The sequence below is a fragment of the Trichosurus vulpecula genome, chromosome 9, assembly GCF_011100635.1.
Source record: "Trichosurus vulpecula isolate mTriVul1 chromosome 9, mTriVul1.pri, whole genome shotgun sequence".
Lineage (NCBI taxonomy): Eukaryota > Metazoa > Chordata > Mammalia > Diprotodontia > Phalangeridae > Trichosurus > Trichosurus vulpecula.
The window spans coordinates 199,172,479-199,194,444 of record NC_050581.1 but is presented as its reverse complement, the minus strand read 5'-3'; the positions used below and the strand labels follow the sequence as shown (position 1 = coordinate 199,194,444).

Below are 21,966 nucleotides of genomic sequence, written 5' to 3'. Positions count from 1 at the left end.
ATGTACTGAGAGGACCTTCATCCTCCTCTGTTCTCGGTCTCACCCTTTTTTTTTTAATGGAGGTGGTAATGACTAGTGACCCAACCCAAAGGCAGGCAGGTGGGTGGGCAACGGGAAGAAGCATGGGGGTGATGGGCGTGGGAGGGTGGATATTAGGTGAATTGAGAGTGGGCTCTCTTCCATTCAGGGCACCAATCTCCTTTTTTAAAAAATGGGTTGTAAAGGCTATTTTTTCAAACTTTAAGCTTACCTGTTAAGGCACTTACTTTCCCTCCCCACCCCAACATATTGTGTATATAAAACCCATTGTTTCATTTTAGTATTTTGCTAGGCTATGCAGTAATTTGGAAATTCAAAAGAAAAATAACATTGACCATTTTTTTTTTTATAAAACTGTTGCATCAAGAGAAAGGTTGTGTTTTATTTTCTGAAATGAGCACAAAGTACACCTTTCACAATCACACTGAAAGCAGGTGCAAAGACTGACAGTGACCTTGGGCTGAAGGTAGCTTTGTAAAAAGAAAAATACCCGGTAAATCAGTGCCCTTTCTGATTCTTGGCAAACTTTTTTTTTTACATAAAAGTTGGTCCAAACTTACAAAAAAAAGCACAAATGTGCATAGTTCAGAAGATCTGCAATAGGGTCATAAAATGCTCGTGTCCCCAAGTTTAGCATACACTAATACCTGCGAAAATACAAAATAAAATTGCTAACTAGAATCTGAAGATGTACAGTCAGGAGATCTAGTTTTCAGAACAGCATGAATTTAAGCCAAGGTGGGTTTTTTGTGTGTGAGGTTTTTTTTTTTTTTAAACTATTGTATGCAAGACCCTTTTCCACATAAAAAATAAAGCTGTTGTTGAATTAACATTATTCAAGTCTGTTGGACTGCTGCCTGAAACTGCAGCTAGGAAAAGTCTTTCCAGATAAAAACGATGTGCCTGAGGAAAAACAGATACTCAGAACGGCAACCCTCTGCCTCGCCCTCTGCTTGTAGATGTGCTAATATGTCCCCTGTATCCTTGGGAGTAGCCAGGGCCCTGGGCGGGCGAAGGCCAAGTCTGTCCGTGCAGAAGGCCAGGGCCCACTGGGCTTTCCTGCAAATTGCCCCCGTAGTTGTAGCTGTGCATCTTGGCTGGCAAAGAGTGAGTGCTCTCAGGCCCTGTGGCAGGGTCACTGCTATTGGCCAGAACTGCAATTGGGCCGTGACTATACTCAAATCTATGGTCCTTATCTCCACTAAACAACATGGAACCAGTGTTGAGGTAAATGTCTCCATACCCAGCTACGGAGCTGGAGAAGGATTCTGAAAAGGCAGGCGGCTGAGGCGGGCCCCCAGAATGAGATGAAGCCGCGCTGTAGGTCTCCAAAGACTGTCTATCTGAGTTTCCAATGAAGCTTCGTCTTTCTAGGGCTGGAACAGATCCACTTCCTAAACCGTCATTAACATAAGAGAAAGAAGAAGATGCAAAATTATCCTTGTAGTCTGAACTTGGAACATAGGTGTCGCCTGCTTGATAATCCATACTTGTTTCCATTTTGGGGTCATCCTGGGTCTGATGTTGAGCAAGGAGCTGCAACAGAGCAGCCTTCACTCCAGCATGAGGGTCAGTCAATGAAGAACTGGGCGTGGGCACATGCTGGTTTTCTGTCCGATAATCCAGATCTTCTTCAGAAGGAGGGGGTGGCTCAGGGGGTTCTGGGGGGCGCTGATCTGGAGGCAAGATTCGTGGGCGCTCTTGTTCTGGGGTTAGTTCCAACATCCTCATCTCAGCATGTTTGACGTGTTCATCTGGCCCTAAGTGAATTGGGGGAAGAAAAGTCACAAGGTCTCACACCAAACTAAACAAAACAACTTGGAAAAGTCATTCTATCAGAAATAGCTAGAGGGGCACCACAGTGGATAGAGCACTGGGCCTGGAGTCAGAAAGATCTGAGTTCAAATCAGCATCAGACGCAAATTACTCAACTCTGTCTGCCTCAGTTTCTTGACCTATAAAATGAGGATACTAAGAGTTCTGTCGGAAATGAGTGAACCATACTGCCTGCATCTTGGGACTCGATTTTCCCTTTCTATTTAATTATTATTTAATTATGGGTCTAGTCCAACTTCTGCCTTTTGAGAAAACGATTCAATTATAGGAACTGTGAGAAAACTCTATTGCATTGTTTGAACCTAGCCCTGGGAGGCTGGGTACCTCCACCTGATGCTTAGAGACTCTTAAATAAAAGCCTAGGCTATATTGACCAGAAACCTAGACAGATCTGAAGACTGATGCAGGGAGTTTTCTCACTATTATATAGCTCAAGCAACCCATATGTCTTATTTGAAAATTGGCCCCAAAGTAATCAATCAGTTATTGTCCTTGACTGAATACAGAGACTTGGGGGGGGGGGGGGGCATGGTGCACCTCTTTTTCTGATTTCAGGGAATTCTACCTGTTCACTCTCCCCCTCCCAACTTGAAAAGTCCCTAATCTTTAAACCTCCAATAAGAAGTCAGATTACCTAATAATGTACTCTGGGTTAATTGTTTCCTTTCAATTAATTGGCCTTATCTAATTGTTTTTAATATAAAAAAGTCTCCCCTCTATTTGGCTTCCAGCTCCAAGCTGAGGAGGGGGCCTGGTCCCAATTAGTTAAGTAATGCAGGCACGCATGGCTTACTAGATCAATATACTCAGAAACTCCATTTGTTTCCTCAGCCACTTCATCTTTTACCCAACATAGCACCTACCTCTCAGGGCCTTGCGAAGGTTAAATGAGATATTTGTAAAGTGTTTGGCAAACGTGTTATTATTATTACCGTCATTATTATATGCTATTTGAAAACATGATAGAGATTTAGTTTACCTGAGCATGGGGATTACAGGGAAAATTAATTACTGCTGCCCTAAAGAATCAACTTCTAAACAACGTATGAGCACAGCTTCAGAGTACTGGGGGAAGAAAATCACAACTGATTTACATGTTAAGCTCAACAATATCATCATTTAAAACGATCTGAGGCTCACTTGCTTTTACTTTTAAAAGTTTTCTTTGAAAAATGAACAACCAGTACTTTTGTGGGGGATCAGAAGAGACACATGTATTAAAATAACAGTAGTACTGGTATTGGTATATAGGGCAAAAATGGCCTAGTACCATTCAGGTGCCACTTAGGTCAACGTGATAAACAAGGTCTTATGTTTAAGCCTAAAAATGAATGTAGAATGACTTCTATAAACATTCTAATCTCTAAACATTCTAACCATTTTCACCTCTAATATCCTTACACCCCCATCCCTACCCCCTAAATGTTTTAAATATGTAAGACCTTACTTACCTGGAAATCTAACTTCTGGCAAGCTCAACCATCTCAGTGTGAGGTGAAGAATTAGGGAAGCCTTTGAGCAGCAAGCAATAATGAAAAGAGCTGAGAAGAGCCAACTATCCAAAACTAGAGGTAAATGGCCCTGCATGTTCAAAAAGGAAAAAGCTCCCTCTTCTGGCTAGTGAGAGCTTTAAAAGAAGCAGCCCTATTGGCATATAGGATGAACAAGGAGAAATAAAGAGTAAATAGCAAAAAGTAGCAACTCAAAGGTGGGAGACAAAGGTCATCAGTAAAGATCAGAAGCAACCATGGCAACAGAGCAAAGTATCAGAAGAGATTAAGCCACAGACGTAGATAAGAAACAGCAAAAAAATCAATCCATGTTTCACTGTATGGATAAATACCTGCCAAGGCCTTACTGCGGACACTAAAGAAGGGTCCATGGATAGATTTCAGGGGTCCATGAACTTGTAGAGGGGAAAAAAAGTACATCTTTATATCAATAGAATTTGTTTCCTTTGTAATCCTATGCATTTTATTTTATACCTTTAACAATATTCTTCTAAGAAAGAACAGGTCCATAGGCCTCATCAAACTTTTGCCCAAGGGGTCCATGACACAAAAAAAGTTAAGAACCCTTGGATTGACTAGAGGAAGGCCAATTCAAGAATGGCTTTGCAATCTTTGAAATCATTCGGTGCAGAGACATGCTAAGGCCTACCCATACCAAGTATCTCATGGCATCAATGAAGACACCACCCAAATCTGTGGACCCACTTATTCCAATAACAAGACAAGCCTCACTTCAACTATCCCTGCATTCAGGTGATACAATGATGAATATATGTCAGTTGACAGAGTAGAAGCAGCCTGTGGAGACAGTCACCATGAGAGTAATCTCACAATTAAGGAAGGGGTTATGTCCTAATAACACACTTTTGCCAGAAATGTCCTCAGAGGCGAAAAAAAATCCAGCAGTTAGAAGGCTGCATTACCAGACAAAAAGGAGGCTCCAATGTAAACATTCAATGTAGAACTGGAAAGTCAGCATGGCTTAATGGGAGTTGTTTTTCAGTTGAGTCCCACTCTTTGTGACCCCATTTGGGGTTTTCTTAGCAAAGTCACCGAAGTAGCCATTTCTGTCTCCAGCTCATTTTATAGATGAGGAAACTGAGGCAAACAGGATGAAGTGACTTGCCCAGAGTCACACAGCTGGCATGTGTCTGAAGCCAGATTTGAACTTAGACTCCAGGCCCGGCACTTTATCTCCCCTGTGCCACCTAGCTGCCCAGTGAATAGAAGACCAAGGTTCAAATCCCACCTTTGACACTTGCCAGCTGTGTGACTCCAAGAGAATCACTTAACTTCTCTGCACTTAAGCACCACCCCCCCCCATATATTTATCCACTAAATCATTTAAGTGGATTGTGAGTTGGGAGCTCCCAACATCTACAAAGAAAGATCCCTGATATTAAAATAATGGCCAACATTCTAGAAAAAACATCCGTTTGAGAATCTGGTAGCAGAGTGAAGGGAAGGTGAATGGGAAAGGAAGATATCAAGAGAGATTATAGTGTGGGTGTGGGGTGTCCTGCCAAATGGACTATACTTGGGTACAGCAGGCCTCAAACCCTGAGAGAATCTAACTGGGGCAAGACAGTCTTTTTCTGCACTAGGAACAGAATTTCAGCAGGCAAAGCCAAGCCTCCCTCACCCCAACTTGTCCTCCCCAAAGAAAAAGAAGCAGCTCTGACAGTCTCTTCTGGCTTACTCACCCCAACCTATCACTTACAAAGTCTGGTTTCTTCCCTGATGTCCTCTTCCATGTTCTGAGGATCACTGCATGTGCTCATGCTGTCCCCGTTATCAAAATCCTCCCACATGTTGCAACCCTTTCTCAAAAACCCAGCTCCAATGCCCCTTCCCCTACCCGCCAGGTGGAATGAACATATCCTTCCTTGCTCTCTATGAACATAAGGCACATGGCATCATTCCTGTGTGATATACAGCACCTCACATTCAGGAGATGCTCAACAACTGTTGACTCTGTTGGAACATCTAAATGAGGGATTACTGTATGTAACAGGATGTTTTGGAGCCAATTCTAGTATCCTCCTGGAACTTATACCTCATTTTTTTCCTTTTTTTTTTTTTAATCAAATGGGATAATCTCCTTGGCTAGGTTTTCCAAAAGAATTTACTTTCCAGAGATCTAGCTTTCCCTCTCCTGAAAACTGCAGCACTCCTTCCCCCACACACTAAAAATAAAGGGTTTTCTACAAGAATAACCAAGGGGATCCCAGGCACTGTGAAAGAGCGTTTTTCTAAGTCAGAAAGAATATGGGGCACGTGAATAATTCAATACATTTTACTACAAAATCCATGGTTGTCTTTTCCTGACGACACAAGCTGGGTGGAAGCTAGAAACACACACTAAACATTCTTGCTCTGCCGGACACTTTGGCCATGTCATTTAAGGTTCAGGCCAAACATAAGAAGTGAGAAGCAAGACTGATTTCAAAGAGCACCTGAAGCTTAGCTCCATCCCACATCCTCCATCCACCTTCTGTTCTTCATGAATGTAAGATGATTTCACTCATTGGTCGAGTCTAAACTACAGAGGCCTAGAGGTGAAGTAAGGAAAAAGGCTGGGAACGCTGGGAATGTGCACGTTTCAGACACATACACACACAATTCTGCATACATACAGTGTATGGGAACTCAATGACATTTTTCTGAGGCCCCCCCACCCATGTTCTTCTGCTTTGCACTAATGGGCAACAAGAAAGAGTTCTGGAAGGCAAACATAGCTTTGTGTATAAGAGAAAACAACATGAGCATAGCCAGGAGAAGCAATAATCACTGCACTGTTTAAGAAAGCTCCCTGGATGGTGGAGGGCAGCTGCCAGCCTGGGCCACTGGGGAGCCCATGCAGATGGTCTAAAATTCAGATTTCCTTTTTCCATGCCTTTGAAAGGTCTATGATGTACCAGTAATGGGGGATCTGGGGCCCTGCTCTGGTTGGCACCTTCTCCACATCTCAAGACACACTGCCAGGGGCTGCGGTAACCAAAATCAATGCCTCCAGAGCCTGTGGGGCAGGAGCTATCCCAACACAGCCTCTGAGGGGCCAGCCTCAGCACCAAACCACAGGAATATACTCTAGCAAAGAACCTAGAACCGGAAGGGATCTCAAGGCCATCAGCCGTCAAGACAAACCCACTCATTTTACAGAGAAGAAAGGTGAGGCCCAGAGGAGACAATGCTCCCGGGTCACACTGACCTGTCAGCCAGGAACTCAGAACCAAACACAGCACTCTCTGCTCTCAAAATGCCATGAAGAAAGAGCACTAGACACAGAACTGTCAGGCTTGAGACCTCTTCCCTTGCCAAGTTTAAGCTTTCTCCTCTGTAAAGCAGGGCTCACAGTGTCCGCACTGTGCACATCAGCCCCAACATGCTCTCCAGAAATAAAGGCAAGTGGCCCAGACAGTGGTTACTCACCCAATAAAGGAGGGCTGGGTTCCGGAGGCTGCCGCAGCTGCAGAGACAGCTCATGGCCAGCTCCATTCTCTTTCTCTTCCATGGCTGCATCCTTCTGCTTCGACTGCTGGGCTTTTATTAGCTGCGACAAGAGAACTGCAAATGCACTCTGTACGGCTGCCTGGGCAGCGTCAGTCTCAACTTTCGGCTGCACGGGCTGAGTCGAAGGCTGCAGTCCTCCTCCCGGCTGTTTTGAAGACTCCTGCTGGGGTGTTGGTGGATCTGTCTGTTTTTCACCTGTTGCCAAAATTCCAGCAGGAAGGTTTATTTTATTTAGCTACTGCTGAGGCTCAGGATTTACCTTAATGTTCAATATTTGGGCACAGTCAGCCACACTAATACTTGGTTTACATTGTAGTAGGTTTAGAAGCATTGCCAATTCATTGTGGTTTAAATGCTGTCCAGTGCCTGTTTTTACTAAAGACAAAATTTTAAACAATTATTATTAATCAGAATTGTCATCATTCAAATGCCCAAGTCCAGACTAGGCCAGGAAGGTATTTATTTAACCAGCAAAGCAGACTTTTCTATCATAACACCAAAAGGAAAAGAAAAAAAAAAAAAGAAATGTGGGAGGGGAAGGTGACTTTAGACAGTCCTGAGAAAAATCTCAATGTGGAACAATTACACATACTTCATGAGAGTTCACATGTATTATTGCTGAAAAGACAAGAATTGGAGCCAATGTTCAATTTTTAATGAGCTTACTTTGGGAGGTAAATTCTTCATGAAAAGGAAAAAACCTTAAGATTCTTGCCAAAATCCTTTATGTTTAACCAAGAAAAAAAAAGGTCTCTTTATAACTTTAGCAACAGGATCCATCCTATGTACTCATTCCTCCAGAAAACCCTACTGATGTTCTTTGTTGGCAGGAAATCTTTCCAAACTTGCCTTTTAAAGCCCTTCCGTGTGCCACTGAGGGACAGTGTGAAAATGCCTCACTTAGGCCTCCTGCTCTAGCAAATTTGGGAGCATCTGTACAATAGTGGGGCCTTCCCCTAGGACTCCACTGAAGACAAGGCAAGAGAGCAGCCATTGGGCATCCTGGACATTGGAGTGTTCTTTGTTCAGTTTTATCTGAATTGAACCATGAGATTAAAGTGCAAACCACAACCTACATCTGGGTGGATCCCTCTGGAGGGGGTGCTACAGAAGCTATAGAAGGGGACTTCTTGGAATCCTTGCACCCAGTTCTTATTCTAACTAGGAGGAGTTTGTCGGGAACCCTTCCAGAACCACATCCAATGCCTCCTCCGGCACTCCTGTAGTTAGGAAGTTCTTTCTGATGTCTCTCATTGCAGGGGAAGCCCAGAGATGGAGAATGGTTAGCTGGTTTGTACCTACTATATCCTCTCTCTCCATATCCTCCGCGAGAGCTCCTGCTCCCTTGCAACCCTTTCCTGGAACCAATAATTACCCAAATTAACCATTTTTTAGGGTCTTTGGGTCAGATCTGTGGCCCATGAACACTAAGAAGGGCCAGTGTTCCCAGTCTGATGACCCAGTTCCCTTTGCCTGTCCATGTGCTTCTGGAGCAGAAATGGGCAGCCTGCAATGGACTGGGGGGAGGATCATCGATTTCCATACTCTTCTCCTATAAAGAACCTAATAACTCAAACCTCAGAAACAACAACGCAGAAAAAGAAACAGGCAGGGTGGTGTGTGGAAAGAGCAAGGGCTCTAGGGTTGGAATGCAAGGGATCAGTCTCTACCTTTCCACCTCTATCACTTAAAACTTGGCTGACTCTGGATAAGTCAAAGGGGTTTGGTTTAGAGTCTACCGCCCCCTTTTCAAAACAAAAATTACTCAGCACCCCCCTGGAAATCTACTTTATTTAACCCTTTAACATTTTGGGTTTTTGTTCTGTTTTAAATTTGCATCATTTCAAACTACTACTACTCTCCCAACGCCCCCATCATTCCAGTGCCCCCGGGGGTGGTATCGCCCACTTTGGGAACCTATGGTTTAGACAACTTCTAAGGGCCTTTCTTTCATCTTAGGATGCTAATCCTAATGCTAGAGAGCAGCAAAAGGCATCAGATATCCAAGTGTGTAGAGATGGCATGGCATATCACCAAGCCAGCTTCTGCTCCATGGAATTAAGGGTGCCAATTATGAGAGATCAAGAGTTTGGGCCACAGGAATGGAAGAGAGGAAAATCCCCCTTTCCCACTCTGTTCCTTGCTCTTCAGTATCACTGGGGTAAAGTACCACACTGTCACCGTAAGCACCATTGTCTCAACACTCTCCATACTGTTTCTGGCCTTCCTGACACAGGCCCTGAGCACCACCATCCAGACAGAAATGATGGTGACCAGGGCAGGGTGCCATGACGCTGGTTACCTGTAACAGGTGAACAGCCTGACATTACTGACTCATCCTCGGCCAGAGATATGAGTCCTTTTTCCAACCAACCAGCAACAAATCTAGAACGCTAGTCCCTGGCCTTTAATTTATCAATACGCTTCCTTCCATCAGTCTGAAGAGGTGAGGCTACAGATGAAAGTGCTTTATGCCGTGTGCAGGATGAGGCAAAGGGCCTATAAAACATCCTGTTTATTAATAACTACTCAATAGAATGGAGAAGTAAATGTTTGCGGGAGCTCACTTTGCAAGGAAAAAGCCTAATAACTGTTACTTACACTGAAAGACTTTAAAATTCAAACTGTCATGGCCAGACAAGAAGACCAGGACATTAATTCTTCTCAGGAAGCAAAAAAGCTGTTATGTGAAAGATGTCTACACTGGGTCTTTTGGAATCAGGAGTCTGAAAAATCAGCTTTTAAGAAAGTTAGATGCAAAAGTCTCCCCTCATGCCATGTGCCTCCCAAAACCTCTAATGCTTCAGCCTCAGGGCAGCACCCACTGTGCGGGGCCCCTCCTTCCTCTTCTGCTCTTCTCCTAGGCCTGGTGCTTGGGGGGCCAGGGGTACTATTTTGCCCTGGGCCCCTTCTGAACATCCTGACAATGAGGAGAGGCCCATAATGCTAACCACCATGGCTGCTGTTCTCCTGGTGATGATGCAAAGCAGTGCCAAGCCTAGTTCTAGTTTGCTACAGAGAGATCAATAGTTTTGGAGAGATCAACTGTTTAGAAACAAGGTGTTTCCAACTCTACAGCAATGTAATAATTAACCATTTTCAAAGAAAAAGTAGGAAGAAAAATAAAAGCAAGCAAATGTTACTGACCAAGTGCTACATTGGTGTTGCCCTGAGATTTGAGTTGGGAGTTTGCCTGCATGCCCTGGGGGGTGCTGGTCCTGCTGTCATCCAGGCCCAGAGACAAATCTTTCCTAGCAATCTTGGCTGAAGACGTGTCCTCGGTCATCCCCATCTGCTTCTGTCTTCTACGCTTCTTGCTCCACAGTTCATGACAGTCTTGCCACAAAGGAAGGCTAAAAGAGAAAATGTAGGCATTCAACACTATCTCCTAGTTAAAAGTTCCGGGAAGGCCTATGAAACGCTCAATGCAAAACCCCAGGTCTCTTAAGCTCCACAAATTCTTTCCAAAGCAAGAAAAAGATCCTTGACCTCACACAGTGACACAAAAGCCTTCCTGTTTCACAATGAGCACCTCTGAACTGGGTGGCTAGGGGGCTCCATGGTGCAGAGAGCACCAAGCCTTGAGTCAGAGAGACTCTGCTTCCTCAGATACCTACTACCTGTGTGACCTTGGGCAACTCACTTAACCCTGTTTGCTTCAGTTTCCTCATCGGTAAAATGAGCTGGAGAAAGAAATGACAAACCACTGCAGAATCTTTGCCAAGAAAACCCCAAGTGGAGTCACAAAGAGCCAGACGTGATTGAAAACAAATGAACACCAAGCTCTGAATAAATCAGCAAGTGATGATTTACCAAACCATGCTTAATGAATAACAAACTAAATCAACTGTAAATAAACTGAAACATCAAGCCAAGTAACAGAACAAGATGTTAGATGTTTAAAATCCACGTCATAATGACAGCCAATTACAGATAATTTGCACTGATACAAATAGTTTAATCTGGATAGGCAAAAGCCCCCTGCAGATGGCAGAACAGAGAGCAGGCTGGCTCAGGAGTCCCTGAGACCTGGATTCAAGACCTACCGCTCATGCACTTTGGGCTCTGTCACCCTGGACAAACACAACCAATCGATGCTCGAGGCAACTCTCTGAGACTATACTTGATGAATTTCTCTGCACCAGTGAAATCCCAAGTCTAGACCAAAGTCCCCCCCCTTCCTTCTCTGGCCAACTCTCAAGCTGGCTCAATGCCCACCAGGGCGGGCCAAGATCGGTTGCTTTTCTTTTTGCCAATAAGCGTCCCAACTTTGGGCTATTTGGCAGCAAAGAGACCTTGGGGCCAAAAGTCACTAACTTAGAACAGGTAAGTCAAATTTGGAAGGTCTGAAGCTAATTTTCTGTGTATTCTTAAGAAAATCATTTCACTTTGATTTTATTATGTGTCAACCACCTGTGTCAGGGTTACCGTTTGGGCCTATACATATACATTATGCAAACAATATGTATTCAATCTAAAGCAGACTGAAAAGTCAGCCCCTAATCATTCAATTAACCAGAAGGCGCTTTTCTAACAGTAGTTAGCATTACATAGTGCTGCAGGGTTTACACAGCATTTTATACGTCATCCCGTCTGATCCTCCCAACATCCCTGTGAAGCACGTGCACTTCTTATCCCCATTTAAGAGATAAGGAAGTGCTCCTCAAGGGTCACCAATCATTTTGGTGGCTCAGTGAAGGAAGGGACTGGAGGCAGGCAGAACCCCCCGGGGCCCCCAGCAGCTATAGCAGCAGTCCAGGTGCAGGGTGATGAGGGCCTGGACCAGGATGGGGGCAGCATGGGGGGAAGAGATATTGGGAAAGTGAACAGCCCTTGGCAACAACTCTAAGGAGTGACCCATTGGTCGTGAGCCTAAGGGCAGGGGCAGAGGCTGCTGTGCCTTCTACAGTGACAAGGAAGGTAGGAGGGGTGAGGGGTAAGCAGCAAAGAGAACAAGGTTGGTAGCAGGGGGAGAGGCTGAAAGTAAGTGAGGAAGTAGGGATGACAATGCAGGCTCTCTGCTGGAGAAGACAGGATGGCATAAGAGCACTTGGACAGGCAGGGGGGTCTGCCTTGGTGAGGCCTGAGGCCCGTTCTTCATGGGAGACGGTGAGGAGGAGAAAGCAGCAGAAACATCTGAGCGATTTGAGATGAGCAGTAAGGGCCAAGGAGTCACTCTTGTCCCACCTGGTCATACACTGTCCTCTAAACCTCACTGCCCATTCCATCATTGCCACCCCCTCAACCCTGCTACCCCAGAGCCCAAACAAACTCCTCTCACGGTGCCCTCTGGCACGCCTGTTCCCCAGACAACTTCCTTTATCATCTTAAACAATTTTCTCTCCCATTCCTTCTAGCCATCGCTGAGACCTGGTTTCCCTGCTGACAAAACAGCCTCCCTAGCCACACCTCCACTGCTCTTCTCAACTCACGGGTCCAGAAGGGAGAGAGGGAATACGCCTTGGTCCCCAAGGCCCATCACACTGTCTCCCCCCACCTCCATCACTTGGTAACCTCTCCTTTGTGGTCCATACAATCCCTACCTACCTAATAAAAATCCTGGTGGCTGTTGCCTACAGACCCCTGCGCCACTCCTGTGCTCTGCTGGTTTGGTCCACGGCTCACACTTCTCTTCTCAATTCCTGCCCTCATACTAGGATTCTCCCTCCAGCACCTGAGCCATTCAGTTCCTTAGCCTGCTCACTTCCCCTTCTCCCCCTCGCCTCTGCCACAAAGATAGTTATACCCTTGATCCTGCCATCACCCACAAATACACCACTTCAGTGTTCAAGAATCTGAAATCCCCTTCCCCCGCACTTAGCCCCTCTCTCCCCTTCTGCCCATCCTAAGCCCCTGGTGACACTGTCCTCCTGTGTCCCCATATATCTCCATTTGTGCCCCCCGCCCCAAGCCTCAGTCTTAGATCACTCCCGCCATTCATTGCCTTCCCTCTTACACACATATGCTGCTAAACGAAGGTAGAGAAACTCCCATGGCCATTCTGACAGGGCTACCTCCACTGGGCCCTCTCCAATTCCAGTCCATCTTTCTCTACTTGCTTCATTAGGGACCGCTCCCACCATCCACAGGGGCTTTTCCACAACTTCCCATCCCTCAAGTCACCCAAAGCTCCCGCTGCCCCTGCCCTCTTGGCTGAGACTGCTGCTTCCTATATTAGAGGAAAAATCAAGGTCATTTGCTGTGAACTGCCTTCTTCTAGTCTAAGGCCAAGCAGGACACCACTAATCCCTCTTCCCTACAAAAGCCTATCTCCACTTGGCCTCTTCTCCATACTTTCTATCCTTGGGTCTCTTAATTGCTTCTTGCTTGGCATGATCTTGGGGATCATCCCCATCCCTGTCCCCAGGGCATTTTACCTGCTGGCCAGCTCATCAATGTCCTTGGAATCTAAAATCCTACATCAAGAACCTGCAGAGATCTTAAGAGTAAATCCCACAACCTCATTTTACAGATAAGGAAACTGAGACCAAGAGATATTAAATGGCTTGACTAAAATCACCCAGGTGGGAAGCAGCCCAGCAAGGATGTGAACTCATGCCCCCAAACCGGAAGCCAGCAGAGAAGACAAGGGGCAGTCCCCTGGGTTGGCCTCTGTTTAGCCAGAAATCACAGGAGCTGTTGTGGGTGACTCATCTCACAGCCATTTACGAAGAACTGTCCCACTTACTCTGGGGGCGGCATCTTGGAGGGCTCCACATCTCGCAGAAACTCGCACTGAAGGGCCTGCTCTGCCGTGCAGCGTTTGCCAGGATCCAAAGCCAGCATGTAATCGAACAAATCCAGCGCTGCTGTGGGGATACTGCCGCAAAAGAGACAAGGAAAAAGTCACTTCCGTTCTGCTGACGTTCCTGTATGATGCACTCAAGTCAAGGCATGATTTATAACACTGTGCTTAGGTTCTGGGGATACGTTTTCGTCTGAATAAAGTAGATAGTTATGTTGACACAGGTTGTGTGAAGAGTTTTCTATGTTACTCTACGTTTCAAAATGTGATTTTCCATGATTCCACAGATAATCTACAGCTTAAGAGTTACAAGAAGGAAAGCGGCCATTTTCTTAAAATAAAACAAAAAGAAAACGTGGGAAGAAATGGTATTACAGACATTTCTCTAGCTTCTATCAGGTTCCACACTGAGGCTCTTCTCCACAATCACCAAATAAGGCACATTAAAAAATCACTGCTCACAGATCAAACTTGTTACTAGCAGGTGACAAATGGCCACTGTAGACCTGCTATAAAATAAAAGGGGTGGGCACTGAAGGAGGTGTGGACCCAGGGTAAGCAGCCCAAGGGAGAACAAATTCCTGAGAACCTGAGCGGGCGGGAACACACATACACAGGCACACACACACCCACACCCATTTACTCTAATCTTACAAGACAAACTCCTCTCGAAGTTTCCGGCGGTACTGCTTTTTCGGCTTCATCGTATTGAAGTAGGGAAGCTTGATTACATCTGGCCATACTGCAGGACATGGACTCCCACATACTCGGCTAAAAAACACATGCAAAAAGAGGGAGTTAGTCACTCATCACTGGCACAGAAAAACTGCTCCCCTGGTCTGGCCTCCACACCAAGCTTCGCCAGGCCCACCTGGTGCAATGGGGAGGCATTTCACAAAGCAGTCCAGGATCAGAATGGGTATTGAAAGAAAAATGAAGAGAAAGAAGGGGGCTGCCCCAGGCACACCAAACCCCTTCCCACCCAACAACACAGGATATGACCAGGAACAGCTTAGTCTTACACGGTGCCAACACCAACATGGGACCTTTCTGCCCCTTTTCAAAGCTGCCTGTTAAGGGCAGGTTACTGGTGAATAAATACACATTCCTTCTTGTCCCACTTCCCCCCGTAATTACTAAGTCAATCAGTCAGCGAAAAATTACTTGAATAACTATACCTATTGATCTGTAAGGAATGAGAAACAAAGGAGTAAAGGAATAAAACTCTGCCCAAGTGGCAGAACTGGGCACGGGAAGGATCAAGGTTAGGCTGAGGTGGAGAAGCAGATGTGAAGGTACAGCTCCCTCACTGTCTGCTTGGTACTGACCTTGAACTCTCTTTCAAAGGGCAGTGTCCTGGAAAAAGGGCAAGACTGGGAGTCACTGGAACAGAGTTCAGATCCTGACTCCGCAACTTCTTTGTGTCTGTGATAGCTCCCTGAACCTCTCTGAGGGACAGACCCCCTTCTGAACTGGGGATCTTGTGTCTATCAAGTAGAAATAGCTCCTTAAAGTGAAATTAAGCTTCTCATAGCCTATTGCACATCTTCTTTAGTCCTCACCACTCAAGGAAAGAAGTGGACAGATGAGGAAACTGAGGTGACATCACTTCCCTGGTCTGGGTCTGGATTTGAACTCTTCCTGACTCTAAGTGTTGCCCTGAGCTGCCCAAGGCTCAGTGCAAAGTCACGTGACTCGTCCCAAGCGGGATTCCAACTCAGATTTTTCCATTTCTGAGTCCGGCTCCCTCTCTGTCAGCCAGGCAAATGAGCTCTCCTAGGTTAATAACTGGCTTCAGTGACAATGATCATTTTTGCAATTGGCAAGCTTAAAAATCTATTGACCCATTTGCCATCAATTTTTTAATTAACTGAAAACTGAATTTGGTGTAGAAGTAGAAATGAGAGCAAGGTCTGCCCAATGGGAGCAAGCCAGAGTAAAAAGCTGATTTTTACCCTCTGTTTAATTAAAAAATGGTAAGGTACAATAAAATGAGGAAATTATCCTGGTAAAGAATAATAATCTATGATATGACATTAAAGATTATTAATAATCACAAATTTACTAAGATATTTATGTGACAGTAAGTCTCTAAAATACATGCAAGTTTCCATTAGTTAAATTTGAGCCAAAACAAGAAAAATATGGACAAAGCTGTAATTCCACCTCGTGTGTGCAGCCAAAAATATGTAACCCTTACTATATGGCTTATTCCTAAGGAATAGTATTTTGTTGGAGTAACAAAGAATTAACTCTAAAACTCTGAATCTTTCAAATTCTTAAGATTGACAAATCATATTCACATAGCTGAGAAGTATTTCTTAATTAGGAAAAAAAAAAGACTGGTAACCAAGCTGTGAGTTTCAGAGAAAGCTGCCTGATCCAGGGCCGGGGCTCTCTGCGCACACACTTCAGGGACCCTCCCGCATCTGTCTTTCCTTTCCATTTGCAAATAAATCTCCCTTTCCCCCATAGGTCACAGTCATGAGTACTCCTTGACTCTACTCTACTCATCCCTATGCTTTCTTCCTTCTTCCCCTCTGCTGATTCGTCATGAATTGCTTCTTCTCTCTGTTCCATCCGAGGCTAACCTTCCATCTGCTACCAATTCTTGAATCCCTTTTACACATTCCCAAGACGACCTCTCGATTCCCAGGCTCCACACAGTTGGGTTTGAGCTTTGTCTCTATCCCACATGGCTAAAACAGCAGCGCCCACCAATGTTCACTTCCACACAGGTTCCACAGCACTGATGCTATGGACAGCTTAACTCCCATCTCAAAGAAGAACCCCCTCAAAGAGGTTACCTTATCAGTTCTAACTGTGCAAGTTCCTGGTTTGCTTGAAATATCGGTTTTTTAGTGAAGAGTTCACCAAGGATGCATCTGGAAAACAAGTATCATTGTTACCTAAGGTTTTTATTTTGCTTCAAACTTAAGACTGAGTAAAGTCCAACGGGAAATGCAACCAAGTCTCTTACCCACAGCTCCAGACATCAATCGCAGGGGTGTATCGCTCCTCTCCCAGCAGAAGTTCCGGAGGCCGGTACCATAAAGTGATCACTTTGTTGGTGTACGGCCGACTGAAACAAGAGGAAACAGCTCTTCAAGTTAATCTGTCGTAAGACAGGGACAGACTGCCTGAAGACAACCTCAGGTAGAGCTTGTTTCTAGCTCATCACAACCACCCTCCAACCCAACAGACTCAGTCGCTTTCAACGGCACACACAACACACGAGTGCTGGTGTCCAACAGCTTTCTATACCGGATATGTCAGTGTTAAAAACAGGTTCAGAAGGGGACCCAACACCATCAATACCCAGCATACCAGGAATAGCCAGCAGAACAAGCTAGGGCCCTTGTAACCCAGCTCCTTATGCTGTACATTTGTTCCTGACAAATGCTATAAACTGATTTCACCTAAAATTCAGCAGGGACTAGGGTGCCAGGCCTGGAATCTGGAAGACCTGGATTCAAATCCAGCCTCAGACACTTCCTAGCTATGTGACTCTGGGCAAGTCACTTTACCCTATTTGCCTCAGTTTTGTCATCTGTAAAATGAGATGGAGAAGGAAAGGGCAAACCAGTCCAGTGTCTCTGCCAAGAAAACCCCAGTGGTGTCAGGAAGAGTCAGATATAACTGAACAAAATACCACATGTCAAGGGAAAAAAACCTGTTTCTCTGGAAATAGAGAAGTATAGTTTGTTCCTCCTTACTCATCCCTCATGCCAACAAAGTCCTAGAAACCCACTCTTTCTGAAGGCAGCAAGTTTTGGAGTAGGTCTCCATTTTTAAAATGTTCCATTATCTCTTCTGAGTAAGTTGACATTCCTGAGGTGTTCTGTAATCATCTCATTTGATCCTCAAGACAACCCCACAAAGCAGAAATTACAAGAATCATTAGCCTACTTTGCAGATATGGAAACTGAGTCAGAGGGCAGTGCAGTAACTGTGGCCACATAGCTGAGCAAAGCACAGGATCAATGGTTTTTCCTTCATCCCTCACCCCTTCCTTCCTAGCCAGCCAGTGTTAAAGCAGGGGTCACAGTGCAGGACGATGATGTCCTCGAGGAAGGCCCAGATCCCAGAACCGTTCCTGTGGTAGCTCGTCCTGTAGCATTGTTGATGAGGTAGAGATACCCCACAGCAGGACAACCAGAAAGAGGAAGACCCTACATCCAGATCGCCGGAGGAGGTGCTGAAGGAGCTGGGGGCTGTGGCCTGAATAAACACCTTAGCAGAGAATGGCCGAAAGGGATTTGAAGAGAGAAAGGACTGCAACGAGGATAAACTTCCTGCAAGGTAGGGGTGGCAAGGCTGGCAAGTCCACAACCACATCTCAGGGCTCCTCCCTTGACATATTCTCTGAAGAAGAGAGCCATGCAGGTCTTCTACAACTCCGAGATTCTGTGACTCTGTAGCCTTCTACTAAAGCTGGAACAATGTGCCACTTAATCAGATTAAAATGAGAGAAACCTTTGCAAAGCACTTTAAAAGCGCTATAAAATTCTAGCTACTGCTCACTCTATTTTAAGACAGGCTATGTGGGGAGCCAGATTCTGACAAAAGCAAACATTCTTTGGCTAAGTCAGATTTTGATATAGCCTAATAAACTGGAAAGACCAAGTGGTTCTAGTACTAATCTGAAGGTTGAGGTCCCGAACCCCCAAAGAAACCTGATACCCTGAAGCAAATTTTTATCTCTAGGGAGCTTATGAAAGGAGAAATCAAGGAAAATTTCCCTGGGCACATTCCACTCCAACCTAACATATTTGAAGTTGGATTTGGTGTGTGTGTGTGTGTGTGTGTGAACATTTGAGGTCAATCCCACTAGGGATAGGCCAAGAGCTGTGGTGAGCGGAGCCAGCCTGGGGGTCAAGAAAACCCAGGTTTAAGTCTTGCCTCTGACACATTCTGGTTGAGTGACCCCAGGTGAACTCCCAGCATCCTTCAAAACCCCAAGCAACTCTAAGAAGATACACTGCTGCCTATTTCCTGGCAGAGGAAGTCTCCTTAGCCAGGAGCTCCCTGCACTGATGAAGTCACAAGTCTAGACTTTACCCACCCCCCCAGTGTCTGCCTAGCCAGTGATTCCCATCTCATAGATAAAAAACATTTTGGCGAAACAAGTTGCTTACGATCACATAGCTGGTGAATAGAAAAATTCCTCCCTCAGGATCATTCTGTGTAATTTTAGTGTCTGACCAAGGCCCAGGAAAAAAGGTACCAGCCAGGGGAAGACAGCAGCTCCCTGGAAATACTCATGACTGACAAAGTGCTTTTCTCCCAATTTCCCTGTGAGGCAGGAAATACAACTGTGATCACTACTGGCCAGGGACAGGCGAGCAGACAGGGGCACACAGGTGCTCAGGGACTGACCCACAGTCACACACCTGACACACCAGGGCAGAGTCGCCCCCTGGACGGACCAGCACCAAGTCTAGTAAGGACGCACTGCGCTTCATTGCCTTCTCCAGAGAATAGGTGAGGTGTACACGTTGTACAGACAATGTTGATTAAATCTTTCTTTGGCCTTTCATGTGCATGGGGCTTTGTTCAATTAGATCTGCTAACATTTTCCTTCTTCTACAAGCATCCCAATGCTAGGAATGGGGAGTCCAGGTTCCTTCTTGAGCAGATGTCCTATTTCTCCAAGTAAATCAATCATATGGTATATGGTAGTGGAGAAAGAATTATTCAGGGCAATGACAATGTGACGGGATTTCAAAATGAGGAAACGGTAACTGTGGGCTGGGGCCAGACCCCAAAAGATGACCAGACTGTGGATGACTGGGTGTGACAAAGCATCAGGACTGATGAAATTTCTAGGAAGTGACTAACTTTTCTGATACAATTCCCAAGGTGTAACAAAAGCATGTCAAACCTTCAAGTGTCATCATTACAGTGCTGCTCACTTTCTATGGTCCCAAGTACAAATTAAAACTCCAGAATTCCAGGATAAATAACCCCTGGGTAAAACAAATACACTGGCAGTGACATAGGTCTGCCACTGCAGTATGTGAAGACATAATGACTAGAGAATGCGTGCTATTCAATTCTACTAGAAAATTAAGTAAACATTTGAATTAAATAAGAGATTAATATATATTCTACATACTCATGTGATTTATTTCCACACGTTAAAGAATAAACAGAGAATCCCCTTTTAGTGTTAAAACTAAATGAATAAAGTGCCTTGTAAAACTAGAAGTCTTTAATAGATCCTGTTTTTAAAATGAAAGAGCACCTGAAGACAACATCTATAACATCTATAACAGAAACTTCCCAGATACCCAGTGACAACACGAAAGGAGGATAGTTTTACCTAAGTAATCATACATACACAACAATTAAGGGAAAAAAACCTCAAAAGTGAATTATATATCTAACACCGAAAATTCCATTTTTAAAAAGCCTAGCAGGGGTAGGGAATCTGTAGCCTTCCAATTTGTTCTATAAAATTTAGATTGAGTCAAAAGGCCACACTTAAGGATCTAGAGGCTATATGTGGCTTGAAGGCAGGCAGGTTCCCCGCCTGTGGTTAGAATAATCATCAAAATCTGTGTTCTTTGCTTGTAAAACAAGAGGCCATATAGAAAAAGATTTATAGCAAATCTATCACACTTGTATTATACTTGTGTTGCATCTAAGTGGAACACAGTATCGCCATGAATAGATATCAGGTAGAAAACATTCACTTGCTGAGAGTAGCTAATACTCCCCCACTCACCCCATGTATGCCCCATGTCACTGGCCTCTTTCTCGTTCATTTATGAAGTACTTACTATGTGCCACTTGCTTAGATATACCCAGGCTAAAACAAAAACCTCTGCCCTCAAGGAGTTAACGTTCTACTCAAGGTAAACAACACACATATAAATAAGTCAAAACAAACATATATAGTAATGGACAAAGGAAAGCAAAGGGAAGGGAATAAGCATTTGTTAGGCACCTACTATGTACCTGGCACTGTGATAAGAGCTTTACAAACAACCTATCATTTGATCATCACAATAATTCTGGGAGGCAGGTGCTATCAATGTACCCATTTTACAGTTGGGAAACTGAGGCAAAGGTTAAAGTGATTTGCCCAGGGTCCCACAGCTCACAAATGTCAATGTCTAGATTTGAATTCAAGTCTTCCTAACTCCAGGTCTAGCACTCCCATTCGCTGTGCTACCCAGATGCTTGTTTCTGAGTATTGTGGTCTCTGTGGAATCAATTCAATATTTATTAAGTGGCTACTATGTGTCAGGCCCTGTGCTAAGTGAAGGGGATACAAAAAGATGGAAAAGATGCTCACAATCTGGTGGGGAAGACAACCTCCAACCAAATCTATATGCAGGATAGAGTGGAAACACTGGGCAGAGGGAAGGCACTGGAATGAAGAGGGGTTGGCAAGGCTTCCTGCAGAAGGTGGGGTTTTAGGTGGCACCTGAAGGAAGCCAGGAGGAGATGAGGGAGACAGAGAAAATGCCCATAGCTGAAATGGCAGGTCAGAGGTCAGTGTCACTAGATTTGAGAGGATGTGTTGGGAAGTGAGGTGAAAGAAGACTGGAAAGATAGGAAGGGCTTTGAACAACAAGCAAAGCACTTTTTATTTGCCCCTCAAGGCAGTAGGGAGCCACAGACATTACTGAGTGACATGACTGCACCTGTGCTTTAAGAAAGCTACTTTGGGGGCTGAATGCGAGCATGGGCTTAAGTGGCAAGAGACCCGAGGCAAGCAGATCCCCAGCCAGTTGCTGCCAGAGTCCAGGTCCCAGGTGATACCAGCCTGCACCAGAGAGCTGCTGCAGAGGTGAGAGTACAGGCCTTGCCAACAGCTAGGATACATGGGCGCTAAAAGCTGGTGAGGATGTGGGCTGTGAGCCTGAGGGACTGGGAGGAGGCTGCTGCCCTCTATAGTAACGGGAAGGTGAGAAAGGGGAGGTCTTGGGGGTATGATGACGAATTCAGTTTTGGACATGTTGAGTTTAAGATGTCTACTGGGCATCCAGTCTGAGATGTCTAAAAGGCAGCTGGAGATGCAAGACTGGAGGTCAGCAGAGTAAATCAGAGAGTCATTAAATTCATGGGAACTGATGAGATCATTGAGTGCAGAAGGATAGAGGGGAAGAGAAGAGAGCTCAGGACAGAGCCCAGAGGGCCTCCCATGATTACTGAGGTGTGATCTGGAGGAAGATCCAGCAAAGGAGACAGAGAAGGAGCTGTCAGACAGGGAAGGGGAGACCCAGGGCTTAGTAACTGAGAGATAAATGGGTCACTTTGAAGAAAGCAGTCTCCATGGAATGTTAAGGTTGAGAGCCAGATTGTAAGACA

At 45.1% G+C, this 21,966-nt stretch overlaps 1 protein-coding gene across 1 annotated transcript in view; it reads right to left on the bottom strand.

Moving 5' to 3' along the window:
• Positions 1–401: 401 nt before the first annotated feature.
• CDK13 (cyclin dependent kinase 13) overlaps positions 402–21,966 on the bottom strand; it is a 113,040-nt gene continuing 91,475 nt past the window's right edge. The window contains exons 9-15 of the mRNA XM_036739691.1: positions 16,625–16,726; positions 16,452–16,529; positions 14,299–14,415; positions 13,588–13,719; positions 10,047–10,252; positions 6,819–7,094; positions 402–1,799 (exon numbers count right to left, since the gene is read on the bottom strand). Of these exons, the coding sequence (XP_036595586.1) occupies positions 961–1,799; positions 6,819–7,094; positions 10,047–10,252; positions 13,588–13,719; positions 14,299–14,415; positions 16,452–16,529; positions 16,625–16,726 (1,750 nt within the window). The 3' untranslated portion in view covers positions 402–960. The remainder of the gene's footprint in view (positions 1,800–6,818; positions 7,095–10,046; positions 10,253–13,587; positions 13,720–14,298; positions 14,416–16,451; positions 16,530–16,624; positions 16,727–21,966) is intronic.